General features: G+C 46.2%; 1 protein-coding gene across 1 annotated transcript; it reads right to left on the bottom strand.

The window, feature by feature from the left end:
- Window positions 1-26055, bottom strand: MOGAT2 (monoacylglycerol O-acyltransferase 2). The gene is made up of 6 exons (XM_066568514.1): window positions 25962-26055; window positions 16458-16636; window positions 4130-4334; window positions 2534-2708; window positions 2185-2384; window positions 1-155 (listed from the first exon to the last, which is right to left on the bottom strand). Exons 1-6 carry the CDS (start codon window positions 26053-26055, stop codon window positions 1-3), a joined length of 1008 nt encoding a protein of 335 aa, XP_066424611.1.
- Between the last annotated feature and the right edge of the window lie 411 nt (window positions 26056-26466).

Here is a 26466-nt window from a genome sequence, read left to right as displayed (position 1 = left end):
CTATATAAATTCCAGGTGGCTATCTTCTGGGACGTTGTATTTAGCTTTGTGCTTCTCAAAGAGCTCGGACAACTCATTTAGGTATTTTTCATGGAGTTGATCAACTTCTTCCTCAGAGGGTTTGTGCTTCTTCTGCACTGGAATTGGCTTCCCAACTGGAAAAGAAGTACAGGAGTTAGGAGGAGCCAGTGTCAGGCATCTCCGAACACTTTGCTCACCCTAGCACAGAGCTGAGGTCAGCCTATCCAGGATGGACAGGTCACTATGACCAGGTATTTCTTGGAGCCTGGGAGATAGCACAAGCAAGGAGGGATGGTGGCTCAGGTCCTGACCAAGCTCTTGGTCTCCAGGATCACACTGGTCCTTGCCTCAGTTTACCCATCTGCAAAGTTGGCTAATGTCAAAGACCCTCTGTGCAGCCTTTTGAAATCAGAAGTGCTGTATCCCAATGAAGTCCCAAGAGCTGCTTCTCACATCTCAGATGTGCTGCAGATAAACACAATGTAAAGACAGGATAATATTTGGGTTGGGTTTTCCAAGTTGTTTCCACGTGGCCCTGGGAATCTGCATTGCAAATGGGGAAAGTGAGGAACAGGGGAGCCCCACACTATTTAAATACACTTCCATTGAAGGTGCTTCCACTTTGCTCAGATTCTGTGAAACATCTGATTTTTATTAGGAACCAAGTACTTATCTTTTAAAAATCACATTTTATTCAACAGCAAATCTAGTTATTTTGATTCCTACCTTCAGAAGAGCCTTTCCATCTCCCAGAGCTACCAGGAGCAGGGGAGAGTGAAGATCCATGAGGTACTTTTGCTCTGGTCTCTTACTCAAATTGTTTTTGTCAAGTGACGGAGGGTTTCAACACGTTATAAGGCTATTCTTCATCCAATTAGTGAAGAGCCCATGTGATACTACACAGCTCATAAAACCATTGAGACAATCCAAACAGGTTCTAATACAATTAGAAGTAATTGCTCATTGTCAAACTTAATCAGTGGTGTAAGCTCTAACTATTCCAAACAGCATTTTAAATTAAATTAATTCACAAAGCATCAGCCACACTGGTGGACCAAGCATGGAGATATTGGAAAAATTATTCAAAACCAAAGATTTTCTTGAAATTTGGTCTCCCATGGACATGGTCTCTGGTCAAAACGGTTCATCTTCCTCACATGCAAATAGGTTTGGATTTGCAGATGTGTCTGCACAGGACAGTGAGCAAAGCTGCAAACTGCTTGAGTGTTTGGAGAATCACAGAATGGTTTGGTTTGGGAGGGACATAAAGATCATCTCATTCCACCCCCCCCTACCTTGAATAGGGACACTCTCCACTAGACCAGGTTGCTCTAAGCCCTGTCCCAGCGGCCCTTGAACACTTCCAGAGAAGAGGGGCAGCCACAGCTTCTCTGGGCAACCTGTGCCAGGGCCTCACAGCCAAGAATTTCTTCTCAATATCCATTTAACCCTGCCATCCAGTTACTCCATGCCTTTTTCCAAAATCCCCCTTCAAATTCCTTTCAAATTTGCCCTTAGAGTTCCCCCTTTCTTGGAGGCCCTTTAGGCACTGGCAGGGGCTCTAAGGTCTCCTCAGAGCCTTCTCTTCTGCAGGCTGAACATCCCCAGCTCTCCCAGCCTGTCTCCCAGATGTTCCAAGCCTTTGGAGCATCTCCGTGGTTTCCAGCAGCTCCCCATCCTTCTAATGTTCTTTCCCTAGAACTGGAGGCAGCACTGCATCAGGGGTTCTCACTTGAGTGGGGAAGAGGAGCAGAATCCTCTCCCTTGACCTGCTGGTCCTACTTGTGTTTGTAAAACTGCCTTGGCAGATGTTTCATTCAACCCTACTGCAGTGTTTTTGGTCACCGTGTTGTGGTGTTGGGGTTGTCTGCATCTCACAGGAGCGATGAGCTTGGCCACATTTGCTCTGGGGCTTTTCACAGCACAGCCCAGATGGGCTGGGATCTGTCATGACATCAAACCAGACTGCCAAAACAGTGAGACACATGAACAGTTTGGAACGCTGCTTTACAGCACATTTCTAGCCTACCACTGCTTGTGCTCTCTGGCATGAGGCTCCAGCCGGGCAGGAGGATGACACAACCCAGGGACTGTCCCTGTTTCCCCAGTTTGGCCAGCCTGAGTGTGTCTGGCACGATGTCAGAGCTCTGTGGATTGACTCACCCACGGTGCAGATGGGCCGCCGGTAGGGTATCACCCCAAAGCTGTACTGGAAGATGCCTCGTGCATGGAAGAGGGGAAGGGAGATGCCCATGATCTGCTGGAGACAATGCTGAATCTTCCGCAGCCAGGAGCCCTGGGGATTCTTCACCTGGTCAAAGACATCATTCTCCCCAAAGGAAAAGGCAGGGATCAGAGGGGTGCTGCAGGGAATCAAAACCAATAGGGTGTCATGATTAGCAAAGCCCATTCCAAACCCCCTTCATTCTTCTCCAAAACAGAAACACCCCATTGACCGGCCACAGAGCCGAGCACCCCCCCTCAGCAGCCTGGACCCCACCCCCTTCCTCACCCATTCTGGATGGCCAGGCGCACAAACCCCTTCCTGTTCTTCAGCAGCAAGGTGAAGGATCCTGGACGGGCATCCAGAGCCTCCTGTGCCCCACCAACAATGATGGCCAGCAAGTTCCCACCCTCTGGCTTCTGCAGCACATAGGATGCACTCTCCTTGTCAGAGGGGATGAGGCCTGGAGAGCAGAGAGAAATTAAAAGTAAAACCCACCTGTCTGTGGTTTGCTCTGCACCTTTTTCCCCCCATATTCCGTCTCTGGAATTTTAACAATTTTATTTTCAGAGCTGAAAACCTCAGGTCAACTCCCTTTAAAGGTGCTAGATGTGCACACAGCTCTGCTGGGTGAGTACACAATTATCTATCTGCTGTCTGGCTCAGAAGTGAGAAGTGAGGGAAAAATTTAGGAAAAAAAATAAGTGCGGAACTAGCTGCACTTGAGTCCTAAAAAAAATCTGTTTCAATTTGTTGTTAAGTGAGACTGTGTCCAATTCTGAATAATTCTGATGTCAGAGAAACATTTGCTTTAGGTCAAAACACACACAGGTTTCAGTGGATGGTGCTACTTGAAAGTGGAATTTGATGAAGGTATTTGGTCTTCTGGTGTTGCTTACTTGAATAAAATAGAAATCTTTAACTCAGAAATGAGAAAGCAACATTGTTTTGACAATATTTTTTTAATTAAAAAACATCCTTGTTTCAGGGGCTGAAATAATTTGCACATTAAAACCTCATTGTGAAATGGATTCAATTGACCTAAAAATTAGTTATGCACCCAACTCCAACATTACAGTGACTAAACCTTCCTTCACCTGGGTCATAAGTGTCTCATATATCTCACTGTTTGGACTTCTCACTCTCCATGTAAATACTCTGGCAGCAGGAGCCAGAGTTTATGAGGAAAACAGGATAATGGATGCCCTGGGGTACATCAGCTGGAACTGGATGCCTGTGTTTAGCCTATTGAATTCTGCCCACATTCAGCTGGAGAAGTGACCATTGCCAAGCCCACTGCTGAGAGATGGAGGTCATCCTGCCGGTGTCCAAAAATCTCTCAAAACTCCCTTTCACCTCTCTCAGTTTAATTTTCACCTGTCCCTTTTCCTATTCCTTTTCACTACATCTTCCCCCCTGCCACATTCCATTGCAGCACCATGAGCTACTATTTTCATCCTCTGTCCCTGGATGCTGCTTCCCTGGAAGCTTCCTGCTTCAGAAAAAGCATTTTTTTCCTCACAGTTTCAAGCCTGAATATAATTTTTATGGAAAAAATACAGGAACATCCTGGCCTGCAGCTCTCAGCATTTCTGTTCACAATTTGCTCCACATTTTGCTGTTCCACAGCACCTGCACAGTGATGCCCTGAGCACAGAGACCATTTATGGAGTTGAACAACAGAGATAACAGCAAGGAGGGCAATTTTTAACTTCAGAGGTTTTGGGTTGCTATCTCGAACAGCTGTGTCCATGAATGGGATTCAATTGGCCCCAGGTGAGGGAAAACAGACCCGTGACTCCCCTTCCCCATGCATTTTCTCTCTATGTTCCTCAAAAAAGCACCCACACATATTACTGCTGGCCATTGTCCCATGCTCCTTACCTCCACTCATCACATAGTCCCTGAAGAACGGGAAGCGAAACCACAGGGAAAGCATCATCAGGTGGGGGGTGATGCCTGGGAAGAGTGTGGAAAAGCCAGATGCCTCTGTGCAGAAATTGATAAAGGCTCCAGCTGCCAGGACTCCGTGGGGATGAAATCCCACCAGGTAGTTCTGCCGAGGGTCCAGCTCTGCTGTCTTCACCAACTAGACACAGAGATGAAGCCAAAATGTGGTCGGAGTTAGTGCTGTAACCTCAGCAGGGTGGAACACTGGCTATGAAGAGCAGATAAGGTATTAATGGAGGGGAGTGTCTTGCACCCAACATGTGTTTCTATTGGAAAAGGTTAACTGGAACAACTCCCTCATTTTTCACTGAGATATATTTAATTTCCCATATTTCCATCTCCTACTACTCATTGGCCTAAAATGACTTTTCTAATGGCACAGTTCATTATGTTGCCTTGAACTGGTCTAGGTGCTATTGGGAACCAATTTTGTTTAAATGTCCTCCAATAGATTTTCCAATATGGGGGGGAAAGCAAGAAAAGGGTGATTTCTTCCACACAGTACCTCTTGATCCCACAACCAGAACAACAGAGGGAGTACATAATCACTCTGGCAGACCTACTACACAGCACAAGCACGTATCCCACCCAACAACTTCATGGGGATCAAAGGTTTATCCTGTCCTGAAGCACGTGCCAGGTGATTCCAGGGTGTTTTCACACATGGTAAAATGAAATCTAATTCCCAGACATCTAACAGAGAAGCTGATGGTTTCCTTACCACTGAGGAAAGCTTGAAGGATGCCAGATGTTTGTTTGTGCCTGTGTTGGGTGCCCAGGTCCATCAAAGAGCAGTGCATGTCTGCCCAAGGCTGCTGCAGCTTTGGCAAGAGGGAACAGAGAATTCCCATACCCAGCATTTTAGGGATGGGCAGCATGGATTGCAGATACAGTGCAGCTCATGGCCAGCCCTTGAGGGATGGCTAAGCAGCTTGTTAAAATTCTCAGCCAATCTGAAAGTGATATTCAAGCCTGGGATATACTACAAGGGAGAATGGGTGCCACAGAACAAGATGGGAGGTTAAAGGGAGATAAGGGACAACTGGAATTTGATCTCCATTGCACTTGTTATGGACTGCCCAGGGGAGAGGAGCTGGTGTGACAAACCCACCCTCCAGCTCTGGCACCAAGAAGACCTTGCCATGCCAACACCAGCCAGCATGTGCATAGCCCAGGCAGAAGCAGGCAAAACTGAATGCTGGAATCTCTGCACCATTTCTGTGGATGCTGAGGACACTCACAGCAGCAGGGAAGGATGAATCTTTCCAAGGTTAGTCATCACATCATTTCATCACTGAAAGGGTGGTCAGACATTGAAACAAGATGACTAGGGAAGTGGTGGGACCACAATCCCTGAAACTGTTCAAAAATATGTAGATGTGGCACTTGGAGACATGGTTAAGTGGCATTTGCAATAGTGCTGGGGAACAGTTGGACTCAATGGTCTTAGAGGACTTTTCCAACCTGAACAATTCTGTGATTCTGTTATCACAGAGCCACCATGCCTTTCCAGACAACTCAAAGGCATTTGTGCTCAAGAACAACCAAAGCCCTATGCATTTAAGTGTCACCCCTCCAAGTACCCTGATTCCATCTGCACTCAGGGTGCAGTTAATGGTGCATGTATTTTCCTAGAAGCTGCCAGAACTGCAGGTTAATCATGAGAGTACATTTTACTTTCTTCCATCGTGACTCATTTTCCACCTGTCTGCAAGCACTGTTGACTGTACACGAGCCCATTCAAGCTGCTTCTAATGAGGGGAATGGACAAACCAAGTCCCACTACTGCCCAGGTGCAGAGGTCTCTAGGCAGGAAGAGAGGCAGATGGCTGAATCACTAAGTGCCCACCACTTGCTCTTTTTTGAGTAATCTCAGCTTGCATCAATGTTTCCTGCATTCATCCTCAGCTTCCAAACAACGCTTCATCTCCAAGCAATTTATAAGCAGGGAAGCAAGATGTCCAGGCGTGTTAGAAACTGCTACAGTTCTGGCTCTGAAGGGGAAGGGTGATGCAAGAGGGCAGCCACTGAGCGGTCAAATTGCCTTATGGGATAGTTTGCCTGTGCTAAGACACCACACATCTGTAAAAACACTCCCTAAGAAACATCCAGCTGCTGTCTCAGTGCTCATCCCAATGAAAGAGGAGGGAGGACAGGAAAGGAAAGAACAAAGGATAGTGCTTGGAGTGATAAGACAAGGGAGAGTGGTTTTAAACTAAGAGAGGGATGATTAAATCTAGCTATGAGGAAGAAACTTTTTATGATAAGAATAGTGAGGCCCTGGCACAGGTTGCCCAGAGAAGCTGTGGCTTCCCCATTCCTGGAGGTGTTCATGGCCAGGGTGGATGGGGCTTAGAGCAACCTGGTCTAGTGGAAGGTGTCCTTGTTCCAACAAGGATCAATTTTAAGGCCTCTTCCAACCCAAACCATTTTGTGATTCTGTGGTAAGACACGGTCCTGGGCAACTGGCTCTGGCTGAGCAGTGGGTTGGGCATGTTGACCTCTAGAGTTCTCTTCCAATGTCACCCAGTCTTTGAATCTGTGATTTGTGACGCCCTGCTCTAAGCCATGGGCAGCTGGAGGGTAGCAGCTAAGTCCCTCGAGTTTTGGTGAATCAGGGTAATGTTTCTGCAAGTGCTGTCCCCTGAGGAAAGAAGGTCCTTGTTTTGTCACAGAGCCTGCTCACATCTGGATGATTTGGCCAAAACTCACAGAGAAACCAGAGAGCTTGCACAAGACCAAGAAGGAAATCTGTAGCAGAGGAAAGACTTAGTCAAAGTCTCTAGATACCATAGGTCTACGCTCTACACTACCCTTTTCCCTCTGGAAACTCTTCAACACAGAAACTCCATCTTCCCTTCTGGATTGTTCCCACTGTCTCACTCCTTCCCCCTCCACCTGGCAGAGGTCAGTCTCCATTCCCAAACTTCCAGGAAGGTTAATAATGTGACTCTGCACAGCCTCCCCCTCCTGCTGTCGATCCAAACTGCCTAATGGAACTGGGTTTGAGGTGCCAAGGAGTGGGCCTGTCCTCCATCCTGCCTCAAATGAGTTGTCTTTTCTACACCTTCTGGATGGCGTTCACCATTCCAGCCTTTACGAGTGAACTGAACATTTAATAATTCTCAAAGTACTTAAGAGTCCAACCAAGCTGGTGTGTGCATGAGCATGACAAAATCCAGGGGTTTTCTGGTGAAATAAGAGCAGTTTCTCATCTCAGAGGTGTCTGAGGAATGCCAAGTTAATGTGTATGACCTGTGGTCTGGAAGCAGCTGTTAGCAGCTCAGGGTTGTGCTCTCCAAGCTGAGCCATGGGTTTGTTGACTTCCTTGAGATTCCCTTTGGCATGGTCAGGATGTTGGCTGATGCCTTGGCTGCTGACAGCAGTAATGATTCATTCTCAAAAGTGTCAGGAAGCCTTCTGGTTCCCAGGTGTGGGGTGATCTTGGCCTTCCTAATAAATAAAATTGTTTAGGATGGAAAAGCCCTCTAAGATCATGGAGTCCAAATGCTCCCCTAGCACCACCAAAACTACCACTAATCCATGTCCCCAGCTGCCATATCCACATTAACATCCCAAATAGGAGATCCTGGCTTCTTCATTTAATGTCTCCCAAACTGAGTTGCTTTTCTATCCTTCTCTGGTCCCAAACTCTGTTTCCATGGATGTCATAGTCAGTAATATGCTCTTAAGTAGGATAAACCTCTCAACTTTGTACTAAACAAATCCTCATGTCTGCAGCTCTCCACAGATACCTCCCAAAATCATCTCTTGCAGGATGGAACATGCAGCCAGTTTGTCTGTAAGAAGAAGCCCAACAAAGATATCCAGGAAACCAAACCAGATCTGAAGAAGGACAGATCGTGTGTCTGTCCTTTGGCACTCAGAAGTGCCAAACTGAGAAGAAGCAGGTCACCCACCCAAGGGTGTCTGGATGGGAGACCAAAGGAAGGGCAAGTATCTGAGTACTGCCAGCAGCTGCTGAGGAGGATGGGTTTCAGGTCTCAGCAATGGTGAGAGTTTGAGAGGCACAGTTGGAAACAGCAAGATCTTTGAGCCCTGGGGTTTTCTCCTGGTGCCACAGTGTCAGGTCAGAGCTGCTTTTGCAGCAAATATTGGAGAACCTGACCAGCCAGGTGGATTTAAATTGAGTTTGGATAGGACTTCACTACCCTCACTCCCAAAGCTGGAAGCTCCAAAATGCTCAAGTCCTCCCTTCCTCTTGTAGGGCTTACTTTATCCAGTGGATTAGCAGTGCAAATGGTGGGACACAGTCTTCCAATGGGTCTCAGCCATTGCCCCCCTTGTAGTGGTTTCGGTTCACCAATTTCAGATTTCTCCAATTTTGAGATTTCCCCAATCAATGTACTGATGAGTGTGGCAGGTTCAGTGCTGGCCAATCACCAGTGCACTCATTTCCTGCTGTGAGACAGGATTAGGAGAAAGGCAAAGCAGGCTCAAAACTTCAAAAGGGTATACAGAAAATTTTATTAAAAGTAACTAAAGGGAAAAAGGTAGGAAGAATCAAAACAAGCCCTTCAGAACACTTTTCCTCCCCCCACAACCTTTTCTTTCCCACTGACAATGTAAAGAAACAAAACCTAAAATTTCCTGCCAGTTTACCACCTCTGGAATAGTCTTTCTTCAGTTCACTTAGGGAGAGAAGCCCCTCTTGTTAAGGTTATGGAGACTTTTCCCCAAGAGGGAAGAAAATAGTCCTCTTGTGGCTCTCAATTTCCTCACCAATAGCAGCCACCCGGGGAAATCTGCCATCATGAAGTCCTTCCCATTGCCATAAGCCTTCCCACAGCCGTGTTTATGGGCCATGATGACTTACGGGGTACTGTTTAAAGATGAGCTGTTCAAAGGCAAAAGTTCTCATTATCTATCTCTAAAATAATCTTCATTCCTGAGAACAGAGATCTTCTTTTCCTGGGGGCACCAGACTACTCTTATCTCTCTGTTCAGACTTCTCATGGGATCACAGCTACTTTCACATCTGCTTGCTTTAGCATGGAGGCCTTTGCCCAATATCAGTTTGAACCCTTCATCTCCCTATAGTTTCATGCATTATAGGGAAAAAGAGTCTTTTTCCCAAGAGTCTTACAAGAGGATTTCAGCCCCAAGACCAAGGCATCTCCTCATCCCTCCCATCTGAGACTATAACAGTGAAAAACAGCTTGAAAAAGGAAGATGAACATCAACTCAAGGACTAATACTTTCGACCAAGGGAAGCTGGACATCACTGTTATGAGATTTATAGTCCTTGCAATCAAAAGGTGGACCCACATCTGGAGAGCTGGACCTCACAAGCTGGGATACTTCTTCCTTCTTTTGGAAACCGGACCACCACCATCTGGAATACTCCTTTCTGTGATACATCCTGAGAAAAACTAAATCACAGTAGTGTATAGAATTGTGATGTAAAAATTTGGAATAGAAACTGCTGAGAAAGCTTATGAGTACCCCTACAAATACCTGTAAGCCTCAACTATCAGTGTGCAGTTGCAGGGGAAACTTCCCCCACTGTACCCAGTACTGTATTGCTCATACTTTTCCATATTAATTAATAAATTGATTGCTGCTTGAATATTGCCTAGTCAAGCTTGTCATTTATAACAGGGGGATTCTCCTTCCCCCTGCCCAATGGTTGCAGACAACTCCTATGGGATAAAATCCCAGCACTGTCCCGGGGCTGCTCCCGGGACCCGGCGGGATCGGCTGGGACCCGGGCTGAGGTGGGTGTGTTGCCAGCAGCCAGATGTTAGCAAGGCCGGCTCCATCCAGCCCCGGAGCACCCCTCTCTCCCTGCCCGGGAGCCAATGTGGGAAGATGGGGAGCCAGCAGGCGGAACGGGGAAAGGGGGCCCAGCCCCACTGCAGGGCCGGCCCGGCCCGGGATGGCGCCCGGCGGGCCTGGGGCGTGCCCCTTCTTGCCAGCCAGGAAAGAAAGAGAAAGTTCCTGGGTTTCTTTGGTCTTTAACATATGTTTTTCACAGAGGTGTGTCCAGCTTCTCAGTGATTCAACAGACTGTCCCCAAATTCCTCCCATGTCAAACTATGACACCCCTCTTAAGGATACTCCAGAACAGAAAAGAGAGGGCCAACACATGGGACAGAGAAGTTCCTCAGAAAAGGATAGCATGGGGGCTTTGGGCCGTTCGGCCATGCTTTTCTTTTTCCCTGACAATCCCTCTTCCAGCCAACAGAAGGAAGCAAAGGGAACAGTCAAGACCGCTGGAAATCAGAAATCGTATTTGATGTCATGGGCCATGGCACAAGTCCTCAGTTACAAATAGTACCACTCTTCTGTGAAAAGAAAAGAAACATTCCTGGCAAGGATTCATTCACATAGACTGGAACTGTCCTCTCTACAGTGCCTTGTAATTCCCGAGAATTGCAACACACACAAATAACCTCTGTCAGCGTTTGTGCCATTGTAATATATGTTATACAATAATTTGTGCTAAAGGAAATTAAAACCACAGCATCTTATGTACCGAGCCAGTGTCTGGCAAATAAAGAATGGAGATTCAAACATGAGGAGGACACTGTCTACCAGGATGTATATTTCAAGGGATTTCTTTCCATCTGACAAGATCCCAGCAGGAGGCATTTGATAGGCATCATCAGAAGTTCATACCAGGAAGTTTTCACCTGACAGGATTCCAGGAATTATCCACCGGTTCTGGGAAACGCAGCAGCAAGAAAGAAAAACTATGATAATATGCTAAAATATGCTAAAGAAGAGCCCCCTTCCAGAGCCCAAAAGACTGTATAAAACAGACCCCTTTGAAATGACATTTTGGAGACCCACAGGGATCATGGTGCAATAGAGACCAAGTCCTAAGTCTCCCCGACCCTGATCGCCTGGCTCAGTCAATTCGCTTGTGGCTTTTTCCAAGTTTATACTCTTGATAATTTAATAAATTTCCTTAATTGTTAAATTGGAGTATTCATTTATTAACACCATGATGAGGATGAATGAATCATGGGATGAAGTCTTCCCAAATTACTTCCCAAAGCTTCAAGGGTTTAATGACTTCTCCAGTAACTCATTTCAGTTATGCTAACAAAAACCAGTAACACCAGCAAGACCACAAGCACAATGACCGAGGTTTCTGCAGACAACAAGGTCTACCTGGCACTTAGATATAACCCCAAGGCCGGTAAGAAATATCAAGGAGAAAACAGCGTGGCAAAGACCACAGGGACCTTCCCTGTACAGCATGTTCTTTCCAGGCTGCCCTGAATAAAGCTGGCATGATTATCCCTACTGGGGTGCTCTGAGTGATGACAGTAGTAGAAAACAAAATATGACCCTCTCTTGATTTAAAAGACAAATGTCTGCCAAGGTAGGTGGGAACCTTCCTGGAATGGGAAGAAAACACCCCTCTTTCCAAATTACTGTAATTTGAAAATTACATGGCTTTCAGGCAGGAAAAAAAAAAGTAGAAAAAGGAGTAACAGTTCAGTGCCCGCTCCAGAGAGGCCGAGAGAGGGAGCCATGATCCCCTGAGCCGCCGCCGGGAGGGAGGGAAGGAAGGAAATTGCTCCTTTTGCAAACTCAGGGGCAGCGTTCGGTGTCAGCACTACCAAGGAGCAGCTGGCAGAAGAAGAGGAAGCAGGCAGATTTGACCGTAGTGCCGAATTGCAGCGTAGCAAAGTCCTGGAGCCGAGGACACAAAATCCCTCAATGCCCTCATGGAAGGAGGGCAGGAAGGTTGGACCCACTCGTAGCAAGTGTCGGGTCCCAGATCACAGCTTGTGGTGGGCGGCATCACGCCACAACTCCCGAAAAATGCTGAACGGAAAAGCCCACGTCCCCAGCCAAAAACTCCCCATCCCCACAAAAACTCCACTGGAATGCCAGGAGACTTCCTTGTGTGTCTTGATTGCTAACAATTCACCCAAAAAGCCACCCCCTACCTCTTCCAGGGTCTCCCTGATAACAAAGGGAAGAAATTCACTGAGAAACCTAAATAACCACAACAGTCCTCAAAATTATCTGAGACTTTAATTTGCTGGAACAGACTCATAGCCCAAGTCGTGTGATCCAAGGGTGAGATGTCTTGCCTAAGGCATGCATCCAACCCCAATTTTCAGTCAGCAAGATGGTGACTTCTGTTTGAGGACCGTGGTAAAAATAGATATTGTCAAGCTTATACTTACTCTTTCTCCATTTCACCTTGCACATCTGGGGTTACCAAAGCACCCTGGATGTATGAGGGATGACAGGATGGGGCTGGGGAGAAAAAGCAGTGATGTCCATTCACTTGGCACGGGGACAGAATTTGTTTTTTCTCTTAAGCTGTGTGTATCCTTCATTGTAAAGACTCACTGATAAATGATGAGGAAGGGATTATGAAAATGGAGATAGAGTTTGGGCAGCAGCAGACAGATTTCTGACTGCTTTTTGAACATAGCGTTGACAAAGCAGTCCACAGCATCCAAAATCACTCTGTAGGCAACATCAACACAACAGGCATCACAGGTTATCTGGTCAGACATACTCTAGTTAGACCTTTTGGTATATTTTCCACAACATTATAATGCAGCTGAGCTTGGTCATGTCTTGGAATTGAAGAATCATAGATTCATTTAGGATATAAAAGCTCTCTGAGACCATCAAGTCCAACCATTACCTCAGCACTGCCAAGGTCCAAGGTACCACTTAACCATGGTCCCAAGTGCCACATCTACATGATTTTGAAACAATTCCAGGCCATTTGAAGGACTATAATGAGGGTATATTTAAAAATAAATAAATAAACAGATTAGAATATGTTTAAAATGCAGGGAAATTAAGCAGAAATACTTCCCTGGGCAATGCATTGGACCCTGATGATTTCTCACTCATCCCACTTTTCAAAACACTCAAGCTCATTCGGGTCCTGCCTATCTCTGATTCTCAAATCATTAATTAAATTGCAGTCAGTTCCAAGGGGGATAAATCCAGCACCAAAATGATACTTGTGCAGGGGTGGTATCAGCAGGAGGCGTGCCATGCACACACACTGCAGTGGCCTGGCTCAGCTCAGCACTGGCATACTCCATGTACTGCAGCACACTGCAAATTCACACTGCCCAGAAAACAGATGCTCATCCCAACCTCTCTTTGCTTCCACGACAGCAAACATGCACAGGGATCCCTTAAAAGCAATGTTTAAAGCTGTTTCCTAAAATAAGACAGCAGGCAGCACTTGCTGTCTCCAAACACTTGACCATGCTAAGTTTGCTGCTGGGATCTGGTAGGATTAGGAGTCATACTTAATCTTCCCAGAATGCCTAATTCTCCAGGGCTTAACAAACTCTGTCCACACCTAAATGCAGTCCAGAGTCCTGGATATCAAACCAGTCTGTGTCCCCAGATGTCGCTTCCTTGTGTCCCTTATGCTGGGACTTTGGGCAAGTGAGGTTGTTCAGCCTGAGGAAGAAAAGGTGAGACCTTAGAGTCCCTGCCAATGGCTTTAGCCCCGTGCTAAAGGGGCTCAAAGAGAGCTGGAGAGGGATTTTGGGGCCTGGAGGAACAGAACAATGGGAAATGGCTTCTCACTGATGGAGAACAGGGTTAGATGGGATATTGGGCAGAAATTCTTGTCTGTGAGGATGCTGAAGCCCTGGCACAGGTTGCCCAGAGAAGCTGTGGCTGCCCCATGCCTGGAAGTTTTCAAGACCAAGTTGATCAGGGTTTGGAGCAACCTGGTCTAGTGGAAGGTGTCCCTGCCCATGTTAGTTAGAATTGCATGATCATTGAGGTCTCTTCCAACCCAAAGCATTTTGTGATTCTCTGTGACTGAGAAAATATTTTTGAGAAACAGTATTACGTGATTGCTTGGCTATGATGCTCTCTATATTAAATCTCTTTTAAATTTTTCTGCTGTCCTTTTGTGTTACTTCCTCTGTTTTCTCCCCAGAAGTGGGGAGGAAGGCTCCATGGAGCCCTCTGGGCCCTCACCCAGGGAGCTGCAGCCAAACCCCATACCATGCTCCCTCTACCGGTGTTAGTGGTCCTCCCTCCAGAAAGGACAGACACGGAACACAGTGAAGCATTCAGGAGTGGGGTTCCATGTTCTTTAGAAAGGAACAGGAGAAGGGTCATTGCTGGGCTGAGCTGGCAGCTAAATTTCAGCAGAGAGGTTGGTCCAACACTTCACAAGTGGTGGCTTACAGCCATAAATAATTTACAGAATATATACTGCAGTCACATGAATAATTTAATTACTTTATGGTTTGGGTTGCAATGTGATAAATAACATAGAGAATAGAAATTTTCAGTTCCTCAGAAGTTGCTGAATAGAGCTTAAAGACTAACTACAAACAAAGATAAAAGGATGTAAAGGTATGCACACTGGATGATAAATGTTGCTTACCAGTGGAAGAACAGATAAAGAGGGCTACAGTGATTTTTTTTGCAAGTTAGGTAACAAGAAGCAACAGCACATGCCCAAAGAAAAAGTTCAAGGAAAGGTCACATTTAAAATTGAAATATTCACTGAACAGGACCACCAGAGATCCTTTAGAGGACCTTCCGGGATCATAAAATGATTTCCAGTAAGAGGAAGTTGCATGCAAATTAGTTCTAGGAAAGGTGATGTTCATGTATTAGGTAGGAGACACACTTTAATGAATATGTATGATTATAATGTTGTAAAGCCTCACCACACACATTGGATTAAACAAGACATCCTTGCAATGTGTCCTGCACAGATAAAGAATGCCTGCTTTCTAACACTTCAAATTGCATTAGAAAGTTTATTTTCTGGCTGATTTCAGCATCAAAGGGACCTTAAAATTCCACTCCCTGCCATAGGAATGGACACCTTCCACTAGTATGGGTTGCTCCAAGCCCCCTCCAGCCTGGCCCTGGACACTTTCAGGGATGGGGAAGCCAAAACTTCTCTGGGCAACCCGTACCATGGCCTCACCACCCTCACAGCCAAGAATTTTTTCCCGATATCCCATCTAAATCTACCCCCTTACAGTCTGAAACCATTCCCCCTTTTCATCACTATAGTTCCTGATGAGAAGTGTCTCTCCATCTTCCATCTTCCCTGTAGGGCCCCTTCAGATACTGGAAGGTGCTGTGTGGTATCATCACAACATTCTCCAGGATAAACAGCCCCAACTTTGTCAGCTGTCTCCATATGGCAGGTGCTCCAGTCCCCTCACTGGCTTTGTGGCCTCCTCTGGACTTGCCCCAGAAGTTCCATTTAACCTTCTTATGATGGGGGCTCCAGAACAGTGCACAGTATTCCAGGTGTGATCTTATGAGAACAGAAAAGAGGGTTATTTCTGCTTGAGCAGCAAAGCTGATGGGCATGTCGTCTCTAGTCCTCACTTTGCTCTGGCTCCCCCTAATCCTTATCCCAGGCCCTACTCCATGCAGGATGGACTCTCAGGCTGGGTTCTTATTTTTTCCTTTAGGTTGGTGTGTTCTTTGGCTTTTTGGGCTCCCAACTTCTTTATCCTGGACTGCAGCACTCAGCTTGTAACTCCAGGTGATCTCTGACCAGCTGGGTGCATCCCATCTGAGTTCTCTCAACAGGCAATGTATTCCTAAAGGAATTATCTTAGAAATTTCCACTGTCTGGTCTGTCCTTGAAGCTCTCTTCCTTGCACAACCCATGAGCTCTTCTCCTGCATTGCTCAGATTTGTACCAACTTGTGATGGCTCTGAGGCAGGACTTGCTGCTGCTCCATGCATCCATACCATGCCAAGGGGACACCAGATAAGAGTAAGGGCAAAGGCCAGCCACATGCATTAAGTAAATCAGGGAATGTCACAGAAGTGCCTCTCAAGAGAACAGCAGCTCTCTGAGACTGCCCAGTGCACCCCCAGCTTTACCCATCCATCCCCCTCCTCAGCAGAATGGGATACTGACATTGCAGACCACCCAGGATCTCTTGGATTTTGGTTAAAACTTGCCCTACGCCCACTGGGTAAATTCTGAGCAACCTGAAGGGGAGGAATGTTGCAATATAGACATGGAAAACAAATGTGAGATTTCCCTAGCAGCTGGAATGCAGCAAGATTAAATAGGTATGGAAAAGCCAGGTGATTGAAGCATGTGGTTGGTAAAAATGGTAATCCCCACTTGTTACTGTGTCTTTGAGTAATCTGGGAGCTGGGAAGGCTATAACCTTCAACACCAAGCTCCCAGCACCCCATGCCATGACTGCTGGCCCCAGACTGTACCCAGACTCCAAGGAAAAAGCTGGTCCCTGGAACACTGAAGAGCCAATGGACTAGTGGCACTTACTGTGACGGGGAAATAGTCCCTCATGTACCTCCAAACGATGCAGTTCCGGAAGACGTGGATCCGCCGCCCACCCTTGCTGGGTTTCTCCCTGTCTATGAACCACCAGGCAGCATAGAGGGCACTGACCAGCCAAAAACGAGTGAAGAAGAGGGCGATGAAGACAGCAGTAGAGCACTGTGCTGAAAGAAAAGCCAGCAGTGACTTGATAGTTGGATTAGGTGGGCTTTGGGAGGAATGGTTCATTTGGAGAGGCATGGTCCTGGGATGGAGCCTCCACTGGGCTTGCTGCTGAATTTATCAGTGTGAAGGCACCTCTGATGCAGAGGTGGTTTCTTTTCTATCTGCCCCAGGAACCTGAAAAGACACCAAGCACCTCCCTTGTAGCAACCACCAATTTCTCCAAAGGCCACCATGTCCCTCTCCTCCCAAAAGGCTGATGAATCTCACTCCATTCACAGCGTTCTCATGGATCAGCTCTCTATCCCTTTGCTGTCTTGCTTTTCCTTGAAATCAGACTGATCTCTGCAACGATAATGGCCTTGTTTTACCCCAAAACTCCTGTTAATACTCCCTGATGACATCTGATATTTTGCAATGGCAGCAAAAACGGTCCTACGTCCAGTCTGTACAGTCCCAAACATCTTTATCTTGAGCTAATGATTCCCCATTTTAATTGTGTCCATGATATATACCCATAGATAAGATTTTACTCTTTAGTGAGTTTTTTATTATTGATTTTGGACCCTTTCCTCCACTTCTAATCTTGGATTCCACAGGATTTTCAGTTCTTTCAATTTGGTGTCATACTGGATTTTATAAGAATGCTCTATTTTGTTCTCTATGACTTCCATGACTTGGGACTTTGTCCAGTTAGTGCCAGGTTTGACCTCTACCTCCCACCTCCCTTGTACCCTGTGTTTTGGCATAGAAACAAGAGAACAAAAGCATTTGTGCAAACCAACATCACTTGGTACACAAATTCCCATGCAAGCCCAACACTGTGTGTCTGCAGATACTGGAAAGTGATGATGGCCACCAAGCTGCCACCTGGCAAAGCAGATGTGCACCTGAGAAGAGCTGTGTCCTCTCCATCTGTCCTCTCCATCTGTCCCTCTGGAACCCTTGGTGTTGCTTTTGAAGGGAAAGACTGAGCTGAAGACAACCCAAAGATTCATCCAAGTCCTTTGCCTCCCCCAGCTCATGGATTACATAATGTTTTGTATACTTTGTTCTACTTTGGGTCTTCATTTCAGATCTTCCACGCAGAGCTGGAAGATATGAGGATGGAGATGCCCTGCTCAGCTTCAGCTTCAGCTTCAGCTGTGATATAGATGCATCCACACCCTCAGGCACTTAGACATCTTTTCCACCTTTGGGAGTCACCTGATACCTACTCTCTCCACCTCCTCTCAGTGAAGGCCTGTCAGAGACATGGAATAGGATGCTCTCATCTAAGACCTTCATATACCTCCTGTTTGCTTTCACTTCAAGATAAATCAGTAGATCATGTGTGTAGCATTTTTTATTGTGATAAGCCAATCCTTGCTCTTTTTTAGAACACTGTCATGATGGTACCAGTAATTCCTATGGGGAAAAAAAAGTGCAATAATCTAACAGGATCCTAAATCCCTTTAAAGCTGAAATGGGATTGCGTGTTTTCCTATAAGTAGAGACACTGCAGCAAGCACCTGGGTAGGCACTAAGAATTTTGCAGTGGGAAAAAAACTGCTGCTCTTGGCAAAGCAGCAGGTCTACCCTGTAATGCATCATGCAGGTCAGAAAGAACCACTGCTTACACCTGGTGCCACACTTTTAATGGAATCATTAAAGTCCCCTCAAATCTGGCCTTGGACACTTCCAAGGATGTGGCAGTCACAGTTTCTCTGAGCAACCTGTGCCAGGCCTCACCACCATCACAGCCAAGAATTTCTTCCTAATATCCCATCTAACCCTTGCCCTCTGGCAGTGGGAAGCTATTCCCCCTTGTCCTATCCGTCCAGGCCCTTGTCCAAAATCCCTCTCCAGCTCCCTTGGAGGCCCTTTAGCACTGGAAGAGTCTCTAAGGTCTGCCGGGAGCCTTCTCTTCTCCAGGCTGAGCACCTCCAGCTCTCCCAGCCTGACTCCAGAAGAGAGGGGCTCCAGCCCTTGAAGCATCTCCAAGGCCTCCTCTGGACCTGCTCCAACTGGAGTCTCAGAAAAGTGGAATGGAGCAAGAGAATCCCTCCCTCAACCTGGTGCTCATGCTTCGTTTTCAAATGCCACAGACACATACTTTGTAACTCTCAAAAACTGCTTAGACCATGAGCTGCAGCTCCAGGGTCCACATGATAAACAAACACAATTTTACTATACCTAGGAGCCTGGTCATCAGGTCTGCTGTGAAACTACAGTGCCTAATTCTCCTTTTATCATACTGTGCAAAGCTCAAAGTACATTCTGCAAAGTGAAGGAGTAGTTCTGGATCAAATCCGCACTTTATCTCACAATTATATAATTATTAATTTCTTCCTCAATTCATTTGCAATTCAATTTTTGTTTTCCTCAGAGCAAAATTTGCACTCAGTGACCTTCACTCAATTTCAAGATTTGGGATTTTTTTGTCCTTTTGAAACATTTGGTGCTCTGTGGGAAAGGGGCCCATTCCTGATTGAGAATGGACTGTCAGTCTGAAAGTTACTGTGTATGGCACCAAAGAGACAGGAAGGCTCCAGAAAATGTACAGTTATATCTGCATCCAAACAAATTCCAGCCTTAGGCAGGCACCTGATTATTTATGGTCTGTAATTTGGTGAGGAGGAACAACTCCATACCACTGTTTGGACACCAACACTTTGTGAGCCACCAGTGGCCGGAAATTTTCCACAGAGCTCCATTAGTGTGTTCCAAAAGTCATGTCAGGTCCTCAGACTAAGTCCACCATCACTGGTCCCACTGCTCAGAAGAAATGGGCAGGTTTGAGTTGCAAACAGGCTTGAGGTTGCAAACAGACATGATCCTCATCTCCTCCTTCTGCAGGTCTGGATATAGCTCCTCCAGAACTTAACGCTAATATTTACACAAAAAAATTTGAAAGCAAATCAAATCACATCAAATTTGATCCCTTACCGTCCTGAAACACTCTTGGAACCCCAAGAATTAGAGTTTTTGGGTTCTGTGAAACTGGATTTTAGTGTTGATATTAAATGCACAGATAGGAATCAGTCTAAAAATGTTTCTCTCTATCACCCCATGTAAAAGAATCAAACCTTTGGCTGCAAATTATACTTCTGGCAGCCTTCCTAAATCCAGTAATGCCTCTGCCCTTGCAGCTGCCATCAGGAATGTTTTAGTTTATATAGATCAAGCCTGAGCCTTTTAGGGTTGGAGTTTTTAAGCTAAAAGATTCTTTTTAGGATAGGTATGTATGTGATAATTTTGATAATAGTTGTATTGATCATGATACCTTTCATTCTGTGCATAGATTAATTAAGGTCATCAAAGGAGTGGTTTTGGTTGAAAGGAAAGGGGGAGATGTTGGGATATTGGGAGGCACAAGACAGATAATGGACTTTGGACCTGGTTAACCTAAGAGATTTGATAACAGGATGCCTTGGCAAAAGCTAAAGGGAACTTTGAAAATTAGACCTAGACTGCAAGAAGATTAAATCAAACGGCTTTACCGGAAAAAGAAAATCTCATTAAACTCTGCAAGCAAGAGATGTTGTGATTTGCATAAGTTTGTGCATGTGATTTTAACCTAATAATTGTAGTAATCATTACTACGGTCCCCTAAAATAGTATATTAGCATTTGTGTCTCACCACAAATTTGGATTCTGATCACCCCATCAGTCTTCCCCATCTCCCCATTGCTGACATCTGGACTCTATTTATGGGTGCTATAGCCCAATGGCATACGCTAAATTGCTATAAAGTGGCTTAAGCCCTTACACAGAGCTCCTTCAAGGCAGACAAGGGCTGTAAGAGCAGGGTTAAGGGCATCATGCAAGTCACTAAAGATGCATCAGTTCTGTCATCTGAAAATAGGTAATTCTGGGCTGAGATTAGCTGCTGCACTGTCTACACTGTCCTGGAAAGTGGAGACTGCTTCAAACCAAAACTAAAACCAAAGGGTTCCTGGCAAGAAGGAATGCGATATGCAGACCCTACATCTTGCGCTTTCTGATGACTCCAGATTCAGGAAGGTTTCTCTATAGTTGTCCATAGTGAGGTTTGGCTCTGGATGATGCATTCATAGGATGGTCCTAGACTCTGCAGTGCACCTGTTGAGCAGGGGTGCAGCAACTTTTCATGGTCTAGAACCCAGCATCTCACATCTCCATGACTGTATGAGACTCAGCAAAGACACATCCATGTGTATTTGATGGTTTGTTTGTTTGTTTGTTTGTTTTCCCACAGGTCAATTTCCTGGGCTGGATTCCTTCAAAGAAGCTGATAGCTTCTTTGCTTCAAAGAAGCACAAACAAAGTGGTGGGTCTCTTATCCTGAGTTTTGCTGTGAGCTGTAAATCCCTCTCTGGACAAGAAAATGGCCCTATCACGGAGAGCACAAATATGCCATGGGCTCCAAGTAAGCCATGGGTTCCAAAGGAGCCACGGGTTTCAAAGCACATGGAGAACTTCTCTGGCTAAGTCTAAGCAGGGACCATGTCCCATCAAAGTGCTCCTAACCCAAAATTTGTTCATTCAGCCTGAAATAGGGAAAACTGCAGCCCACAGAAAGAGATTTTTATCACAGCAGCCCGAAAGTGAGTCAGATTCATACTGCACTTGCCAGCAGGGCTTGCAAGATCACTGCAGAATCACAGAATGCATTGGGTTAGAGGGATCTTAAAGACCATCCAGTTCCAACTGCCCTGCCATGGGCAGGGATACCTCCCACTAAAACAGTTTGTTCAAAGTCCCATCCAAACTGGCCTTGAATGCTTCCAAGATGCACATTGCTGAGGTCCTCAGTGCCAGCCTGGAGTCCCTGATTTTGGCCACCTACACAGATAGTGCACCCTTGGGCACGGCTGATGTGGGCAGGCTGTGGACTACATTCAGCTGCCAGGAAAGTACCAGCTGATCATGCTGGTACCACATGCCCTTTGAGCCAACCCTGATGACTCCAAGGTTCAAAGTCTGGGTGTGGTGTGCTGGGTCTGCAGAGGCAGCATGCCCAGATCTATTGGCCCTGCACTGGGTTTGTTTGCCATGGTTCAGCTCTGCACTCATAGCTCTGCATGGTGTGTCTGGATGGGTGTCCATGCCCAGTGGAGAGTGGGAATGAGAGAGGCAGAAGGAAGCAGTGCAGCAGGCTTGGGCACCAGCCTGCTGATTTCAGTTTTCTGCAGTAGCCGGGTTCCACTCCATTACAAGGAGGCACTGGTCAGTAGTCAGATCATGTACTGGGAAGGCAATAGGGTCCCCACTCCATGCCCTGCAACCCATTCTTACAGCTTGCACTCCTCCTCCAGCAGCTATCAGCCTCTGAAATAAATAGAACCTTTTGTCTCCATGCTTTTGTCAGGAGCATCCTCAAGAAAACCGGCAGTATGGACAATGCCTGCCTGTTGCAAGCGATGCTGGAGCAGAGCTCCTTGCCGGCACTAGGGCCAAGCTGCTGCCCTCACCCAGCATCCTGCAGGGATAAATGAGTCCCTCCCACAGTGCTTGGCTTCTCAGGGGATGCATTTGCACAGCCATGGCAACAGCTGCCTGCAGTCAGGGCTGCTGGGATCTCTGGCCAAAGGGCAGTGCAGCGGCCAGATGGGTGTTTCAGAAGCCCTCTTCTGGCAGCAGAAGCACAAGCCTGTCTCCCAAAGAAAGGAGCAGCCGACAGCTAAATCCTGCCCACAGAAAGTCTGAGCTCCGTGCCTGAGGATTATAACAGTGCAACAAGGGGTGTTTGGCAGCTGATGGGATGAAAATAAGGGTATCTCTTAGCATCTAGCTTATGGAGTTGTTAAACTGGGATATTTTGGTTGGAAAGCTCCAGGCTTAAAGAAACTTTGTAAAATGAACCAAACCAGCTGGAATCGCTTCATAAGGTTTTGTTATCACCTTTCTAATGCACCTCTTAGAGAGCATTTCTTAACTGCTTTTGGTTTCAGATTGTATCACCAAAAGAAACCCAAACCAAACCCCAAAACAAATCAAACCAAACAAAACATGCAAAACCTCAAACAAACAAACAAACAAAAACTGGCAAAAACACACAAAAAACCCCAAACAACAAATCAAGTTCTTCCCGGGAAAGGCAATAAGCTCTTGAAGGTCAGCCATGGGATGAGGAGTGGGTTTGGGTCTCATCCTCATTCAGAGCAAACTGCATTTCCCTGCAGAAGGTAGAGCCTGTGTTTGTGTTTGCAAGTAGCTCCTACAACTGCAGAGGATTCCTCCCTCCCGGCCATTTGCTGTCATTCTGCTGGCTCTAGAAGTTATCTCCTTCTCTGGAAAGTCAAGTGCCAGCTTGCTCCCAATACCAAGAAGGGAAAAACCTCAAGTACAAATTGTTTTATTGGAAAACATTGTTGAAGCTCCATAAGCCCCAACTGCATCCATGCTGAGAGCTAAAAGAAACAATGGGAAAGATTCCACTGATTGATGAATGGAATGAGATAGATTTGTCTTTACAAATAAACTGTAGGTCTGCTGACAAATTAAATTGGATACTGAGAGGTGAAAGAAACAATGGGAAAAATCATAAATTCCTTAGAAATTCCACTGATTGATACAAGGGAAAAAAAAAAGGGCCTGGGGAGAATACATTAGAAGGGTGTCTTAAGTATTAGGCATTTCAGGAAGTCTGTACCTCTCAAGTACCTCAGCCAATGGGGAAAGAGAGAGGGAAATGTGCCCAGGAAATTAGGATAAAAAGGAGGCTGTGTCCTTTAAAAATTTGAGAGACCCCAGGGGAAATGTCCCATGGCCTCTCCCTTTATTCGAATAAAGTTACAGGACTCCCCTGTCTCCTTTTTGGACATAAACCTCTGGTGTTTGTGGAGTAATTTTCCTGACACAGCATGAGCCAATCCTCCACCAAGAAGCATTCAAAGAGCTAAAGGCAGGGTGTCTGGACCAGTATTGCCCAGTCCTCTGGTCCATCAGATACTGGTGCAAAGGTGGCCATTCAGGCTCAGGTCTGTAGCAGATTTTGGAAGGGCCCATCTCAGAAACTGAGTGGGAGTCTGAAGCACAGCCGGGGCTTTCTGTGCAAGTGTAGTTCTGGACATGTTTGTGTACAAAGATCTGCTGTGTTTTGGGCTAGTCAGCAGCTGTCTTGCCACAGCAAAGGAGGAGCTTTACACACATCCCATCTGAGATTCACAATTGGCGTAACAATGGGAAGCTCTGTGATGTTACCTTTCAGCTTGGCTCCTGATGGGCTGTAAATGGCCCCAGACATTTTGCATTGATAACCTACCTCTGATATTTTTATTTCCATAAAACTAGGAAACATTGCAATATTCCAGCCTGATGGGCTGTAAATGTCCCCAGGCAGTTTTTCCACTCCACTGATAATGTGCCTCTGTGTCTCCCATCATCATTTCCCTGTGCATGCTATCCAAAACAGCATGTGTGCCATTTCCATCAGCACCTGATGCCCTCCACCAGACAGTGACTTTTTCTGCATGTCAATTTGCTGATGTGTCTTTTCCTCAAACTGTTTGGGTTTTCTTGGAAAAATGACCTTCTAGAATGTGCAAGGGCATCTGTAAAAAGTGAAATGTCTGTTCCCAGGGCTACAAAAGCAGAGTCACCAATACTCCTGCTACAGTATCATTCCTCAAGCACAATAATTCTATTTCTCATTTCTAACACCAAGCAGAGCAACAGCTTAAACCATGAAAACTCTAAACCTACAGAGCAAGAGAAGCAGAAAATCCCACCCTGGTTTAGATGCAGCGTAAGACCTGTAAATATCCCCATGTATTAGCCATAAGCCATACACTTCCTTAGTGCCACCCTGCTCTGATCAGGTGCTGAGAAGAAGCCAAAAATGCTGGCACAGATTGCTCAAAAAAGTTGTGGCCGCTCCATTCCTGGGGCCCTGTTCAAGGCCATGTTGGATGGGACTCAGAGCAACCCAGTCCAGTGGAAGGTGTCCTTTCCCGTGGCAGGGGGTGCAACAGGATGATCTTTAAGGTCTCTGTCAACCCAAACGACTCTGTCATTGTATGATCATGCTAAAGGCACCATGGGGTGGTACAAACCAGAGCAAGACCAGTATTTTGTAGCCCCCAAAATCACCACTGACTTTGAGCAGAGCCCCAAGCAGTGGTTCCTTGTCAAACACCCCCTGTGCCACGATAACCACGATGTTTTGGAAGCTGATTAATAGGGTACCTGATAAACCTTCTTCTCCTGGCATCCTCACATGAGGCCAAGGCACCTTTCAGTCAAACCTAAGCTAATGGAGACCATCCAGGGACATTTCTGATAGCTTCTCCTGCATTTTGTGATGGCATGAAGAGCAAGATGACTGGCAATGACCATGTGAGCAGATGTTTCTATCTCTGCAGGATCTGATAACAAAGGTGGACTGGCTTCTTTTCTCACACCACCAGCTGACATCTCATCACATGCTGTCTGTACACATTCTCCCCCACACCCAGTACACACATATCCACCAATTCTTTTAGGAAATCATGCTGTGGCATTGTGAGAACAGCACGGCAAAGCTCAGGGCAAGACCTTCGAGGAGTGCACCGTGGGTTTATTTAGGGAAAACACACCCTACAGCGGTAGCCATCACAAAGGCAGGCACCTAACTCCTTGGTAATCACTGACAAGAGTCAGAGGAAGGGGATGGCAGCTCATCCCATTGCTCCCAGGAGATCACTGACAAAAGCTGGAATGAGGTGAAAATGAGGAATACAATCAGGTAGGAGCCCCACATCTTCTTAGGAGCCTTTTGCCTCCATTTTATAGGAATGGAGATGCCCTGGGCTAAAGGTAGGTGAGACTGCATCTCCAAAGCCAGAGCCAGACCACACTTGCAGCTCCCTCTGTGTAGAGTGTTCAGCTCCACACCACTGCCCCAGGGAGATGCAGGAAAGCTCCATTTACTCTGGCTCTTCCAGGCACTCCCTCTGCTTTGCCGGACATGTCCTGGCACCAATCCCTCCCATGCCTAACATCTATCACCAGGGACAAGAGAATATGACAACACCGCAGGTGACAGTTTAGAGGGGAGTTTTAGTGGCCTCTCACATCCTAAATTATTTTATAATCATGCACAGCTTCTTCCTGGTGGGTTCACAAGGTTCAGGCTGGGGCGTTCTTGTTTTCCTTGCGAAATGTGCTTATGATTCATGTATGTTGTGAGAGTGTTTTGAGGCCAAATGGGAGAGGAGCCAAAACAAATCCATATCGTAATGGATTTGTTAATCCAGTGCTGCATAAAAATGTAGGGGATTGTAACTGGATGATCTTTAATGTCCCTTCCAACCCAAACCATACTGCAGTTCTATGGAAAGCTTCTCTGGCTTCTGAGAAAAAGGAAAGAGAGATGTCTCTTACCTAGACCCAGGAAGCTGCAGACCCATTGAGCCACTGCTGCTGTCTGAAGCCTTCTCTGAAGTGGCACAGACCGCGGAGCAAACTCAATTTTCATCTTGGCCTCTGCATGCACGTCTCGCAAGGAGAAGGAAGCAAGTGGTGAATGCAAAGTGCAAAGTCAATATCTACCCAGTATTACAGTAGAAGGGATTGTGCAACATCCTCACAGTGGTGGCTGCACTCAGCACCATTCCATACAGGGAGCAGAGGGAGGTGTCGTGGACTTTATACCATCATGACTCACAACATTGTTAGATGGTGACAATTTCATGCTTCTTCCACCCAAATCTGGAAAGTAACTCCATTCAGGACCCAATCCTGCTTTCAAAAGATTCTGTCTCTTTCAAAATTTTCAATATTTGGATATTGGCAGAGACAATGAGGCATTCATGCCTGCAAGCCAGTTTTATTTTCCCCCTTCCCCTACAAATCACCCTGTGCACAGCAGGAAGGAACAAGCAGAAGG

This window comes from Molothrus aeneus, chromosome 2 (genome assembly GCF_037042795.1).
Source record: "Molothrus aeneus isolate 106 chromosome 2, BPBGC_Maene_1.0, whole genome shotgun sequence".
Taxonomy (NCBI): Eukaryota; Metazoa; Chordata; class Aves; order Passeriformes; family Icteridae; genus Molothrus; species Molothrus aeneus.
Note: the sequence above shows the minus strand (reverse complement) of the source record. Positions and strands in the feature narration are given on the sequence as shown.

Coding starts and splice junctions, on each gene's coding strand:
- MOGAT2 (XM_066568514.1), bottom strand. CDS start 26,055: ATGAAAATTGAGTTTGCTCCGCGGTCTGTGCCACTTCAGAGAAGGCTT. Junction 2,709..4,129: donor GGACTATGTGATGAGTGGAG/GTAAGGAGCATG, acceptor TCTGCTCTCCAG/GCCTCATCCCCTCTGACAAG. Junction 156..2,184: donor GCGGCCCATCTGCACCGTGG/GTGAGTCAATCC, acceptor CTTCTTTTCCAG/TTGGGAAGCCAATTCCAGTG.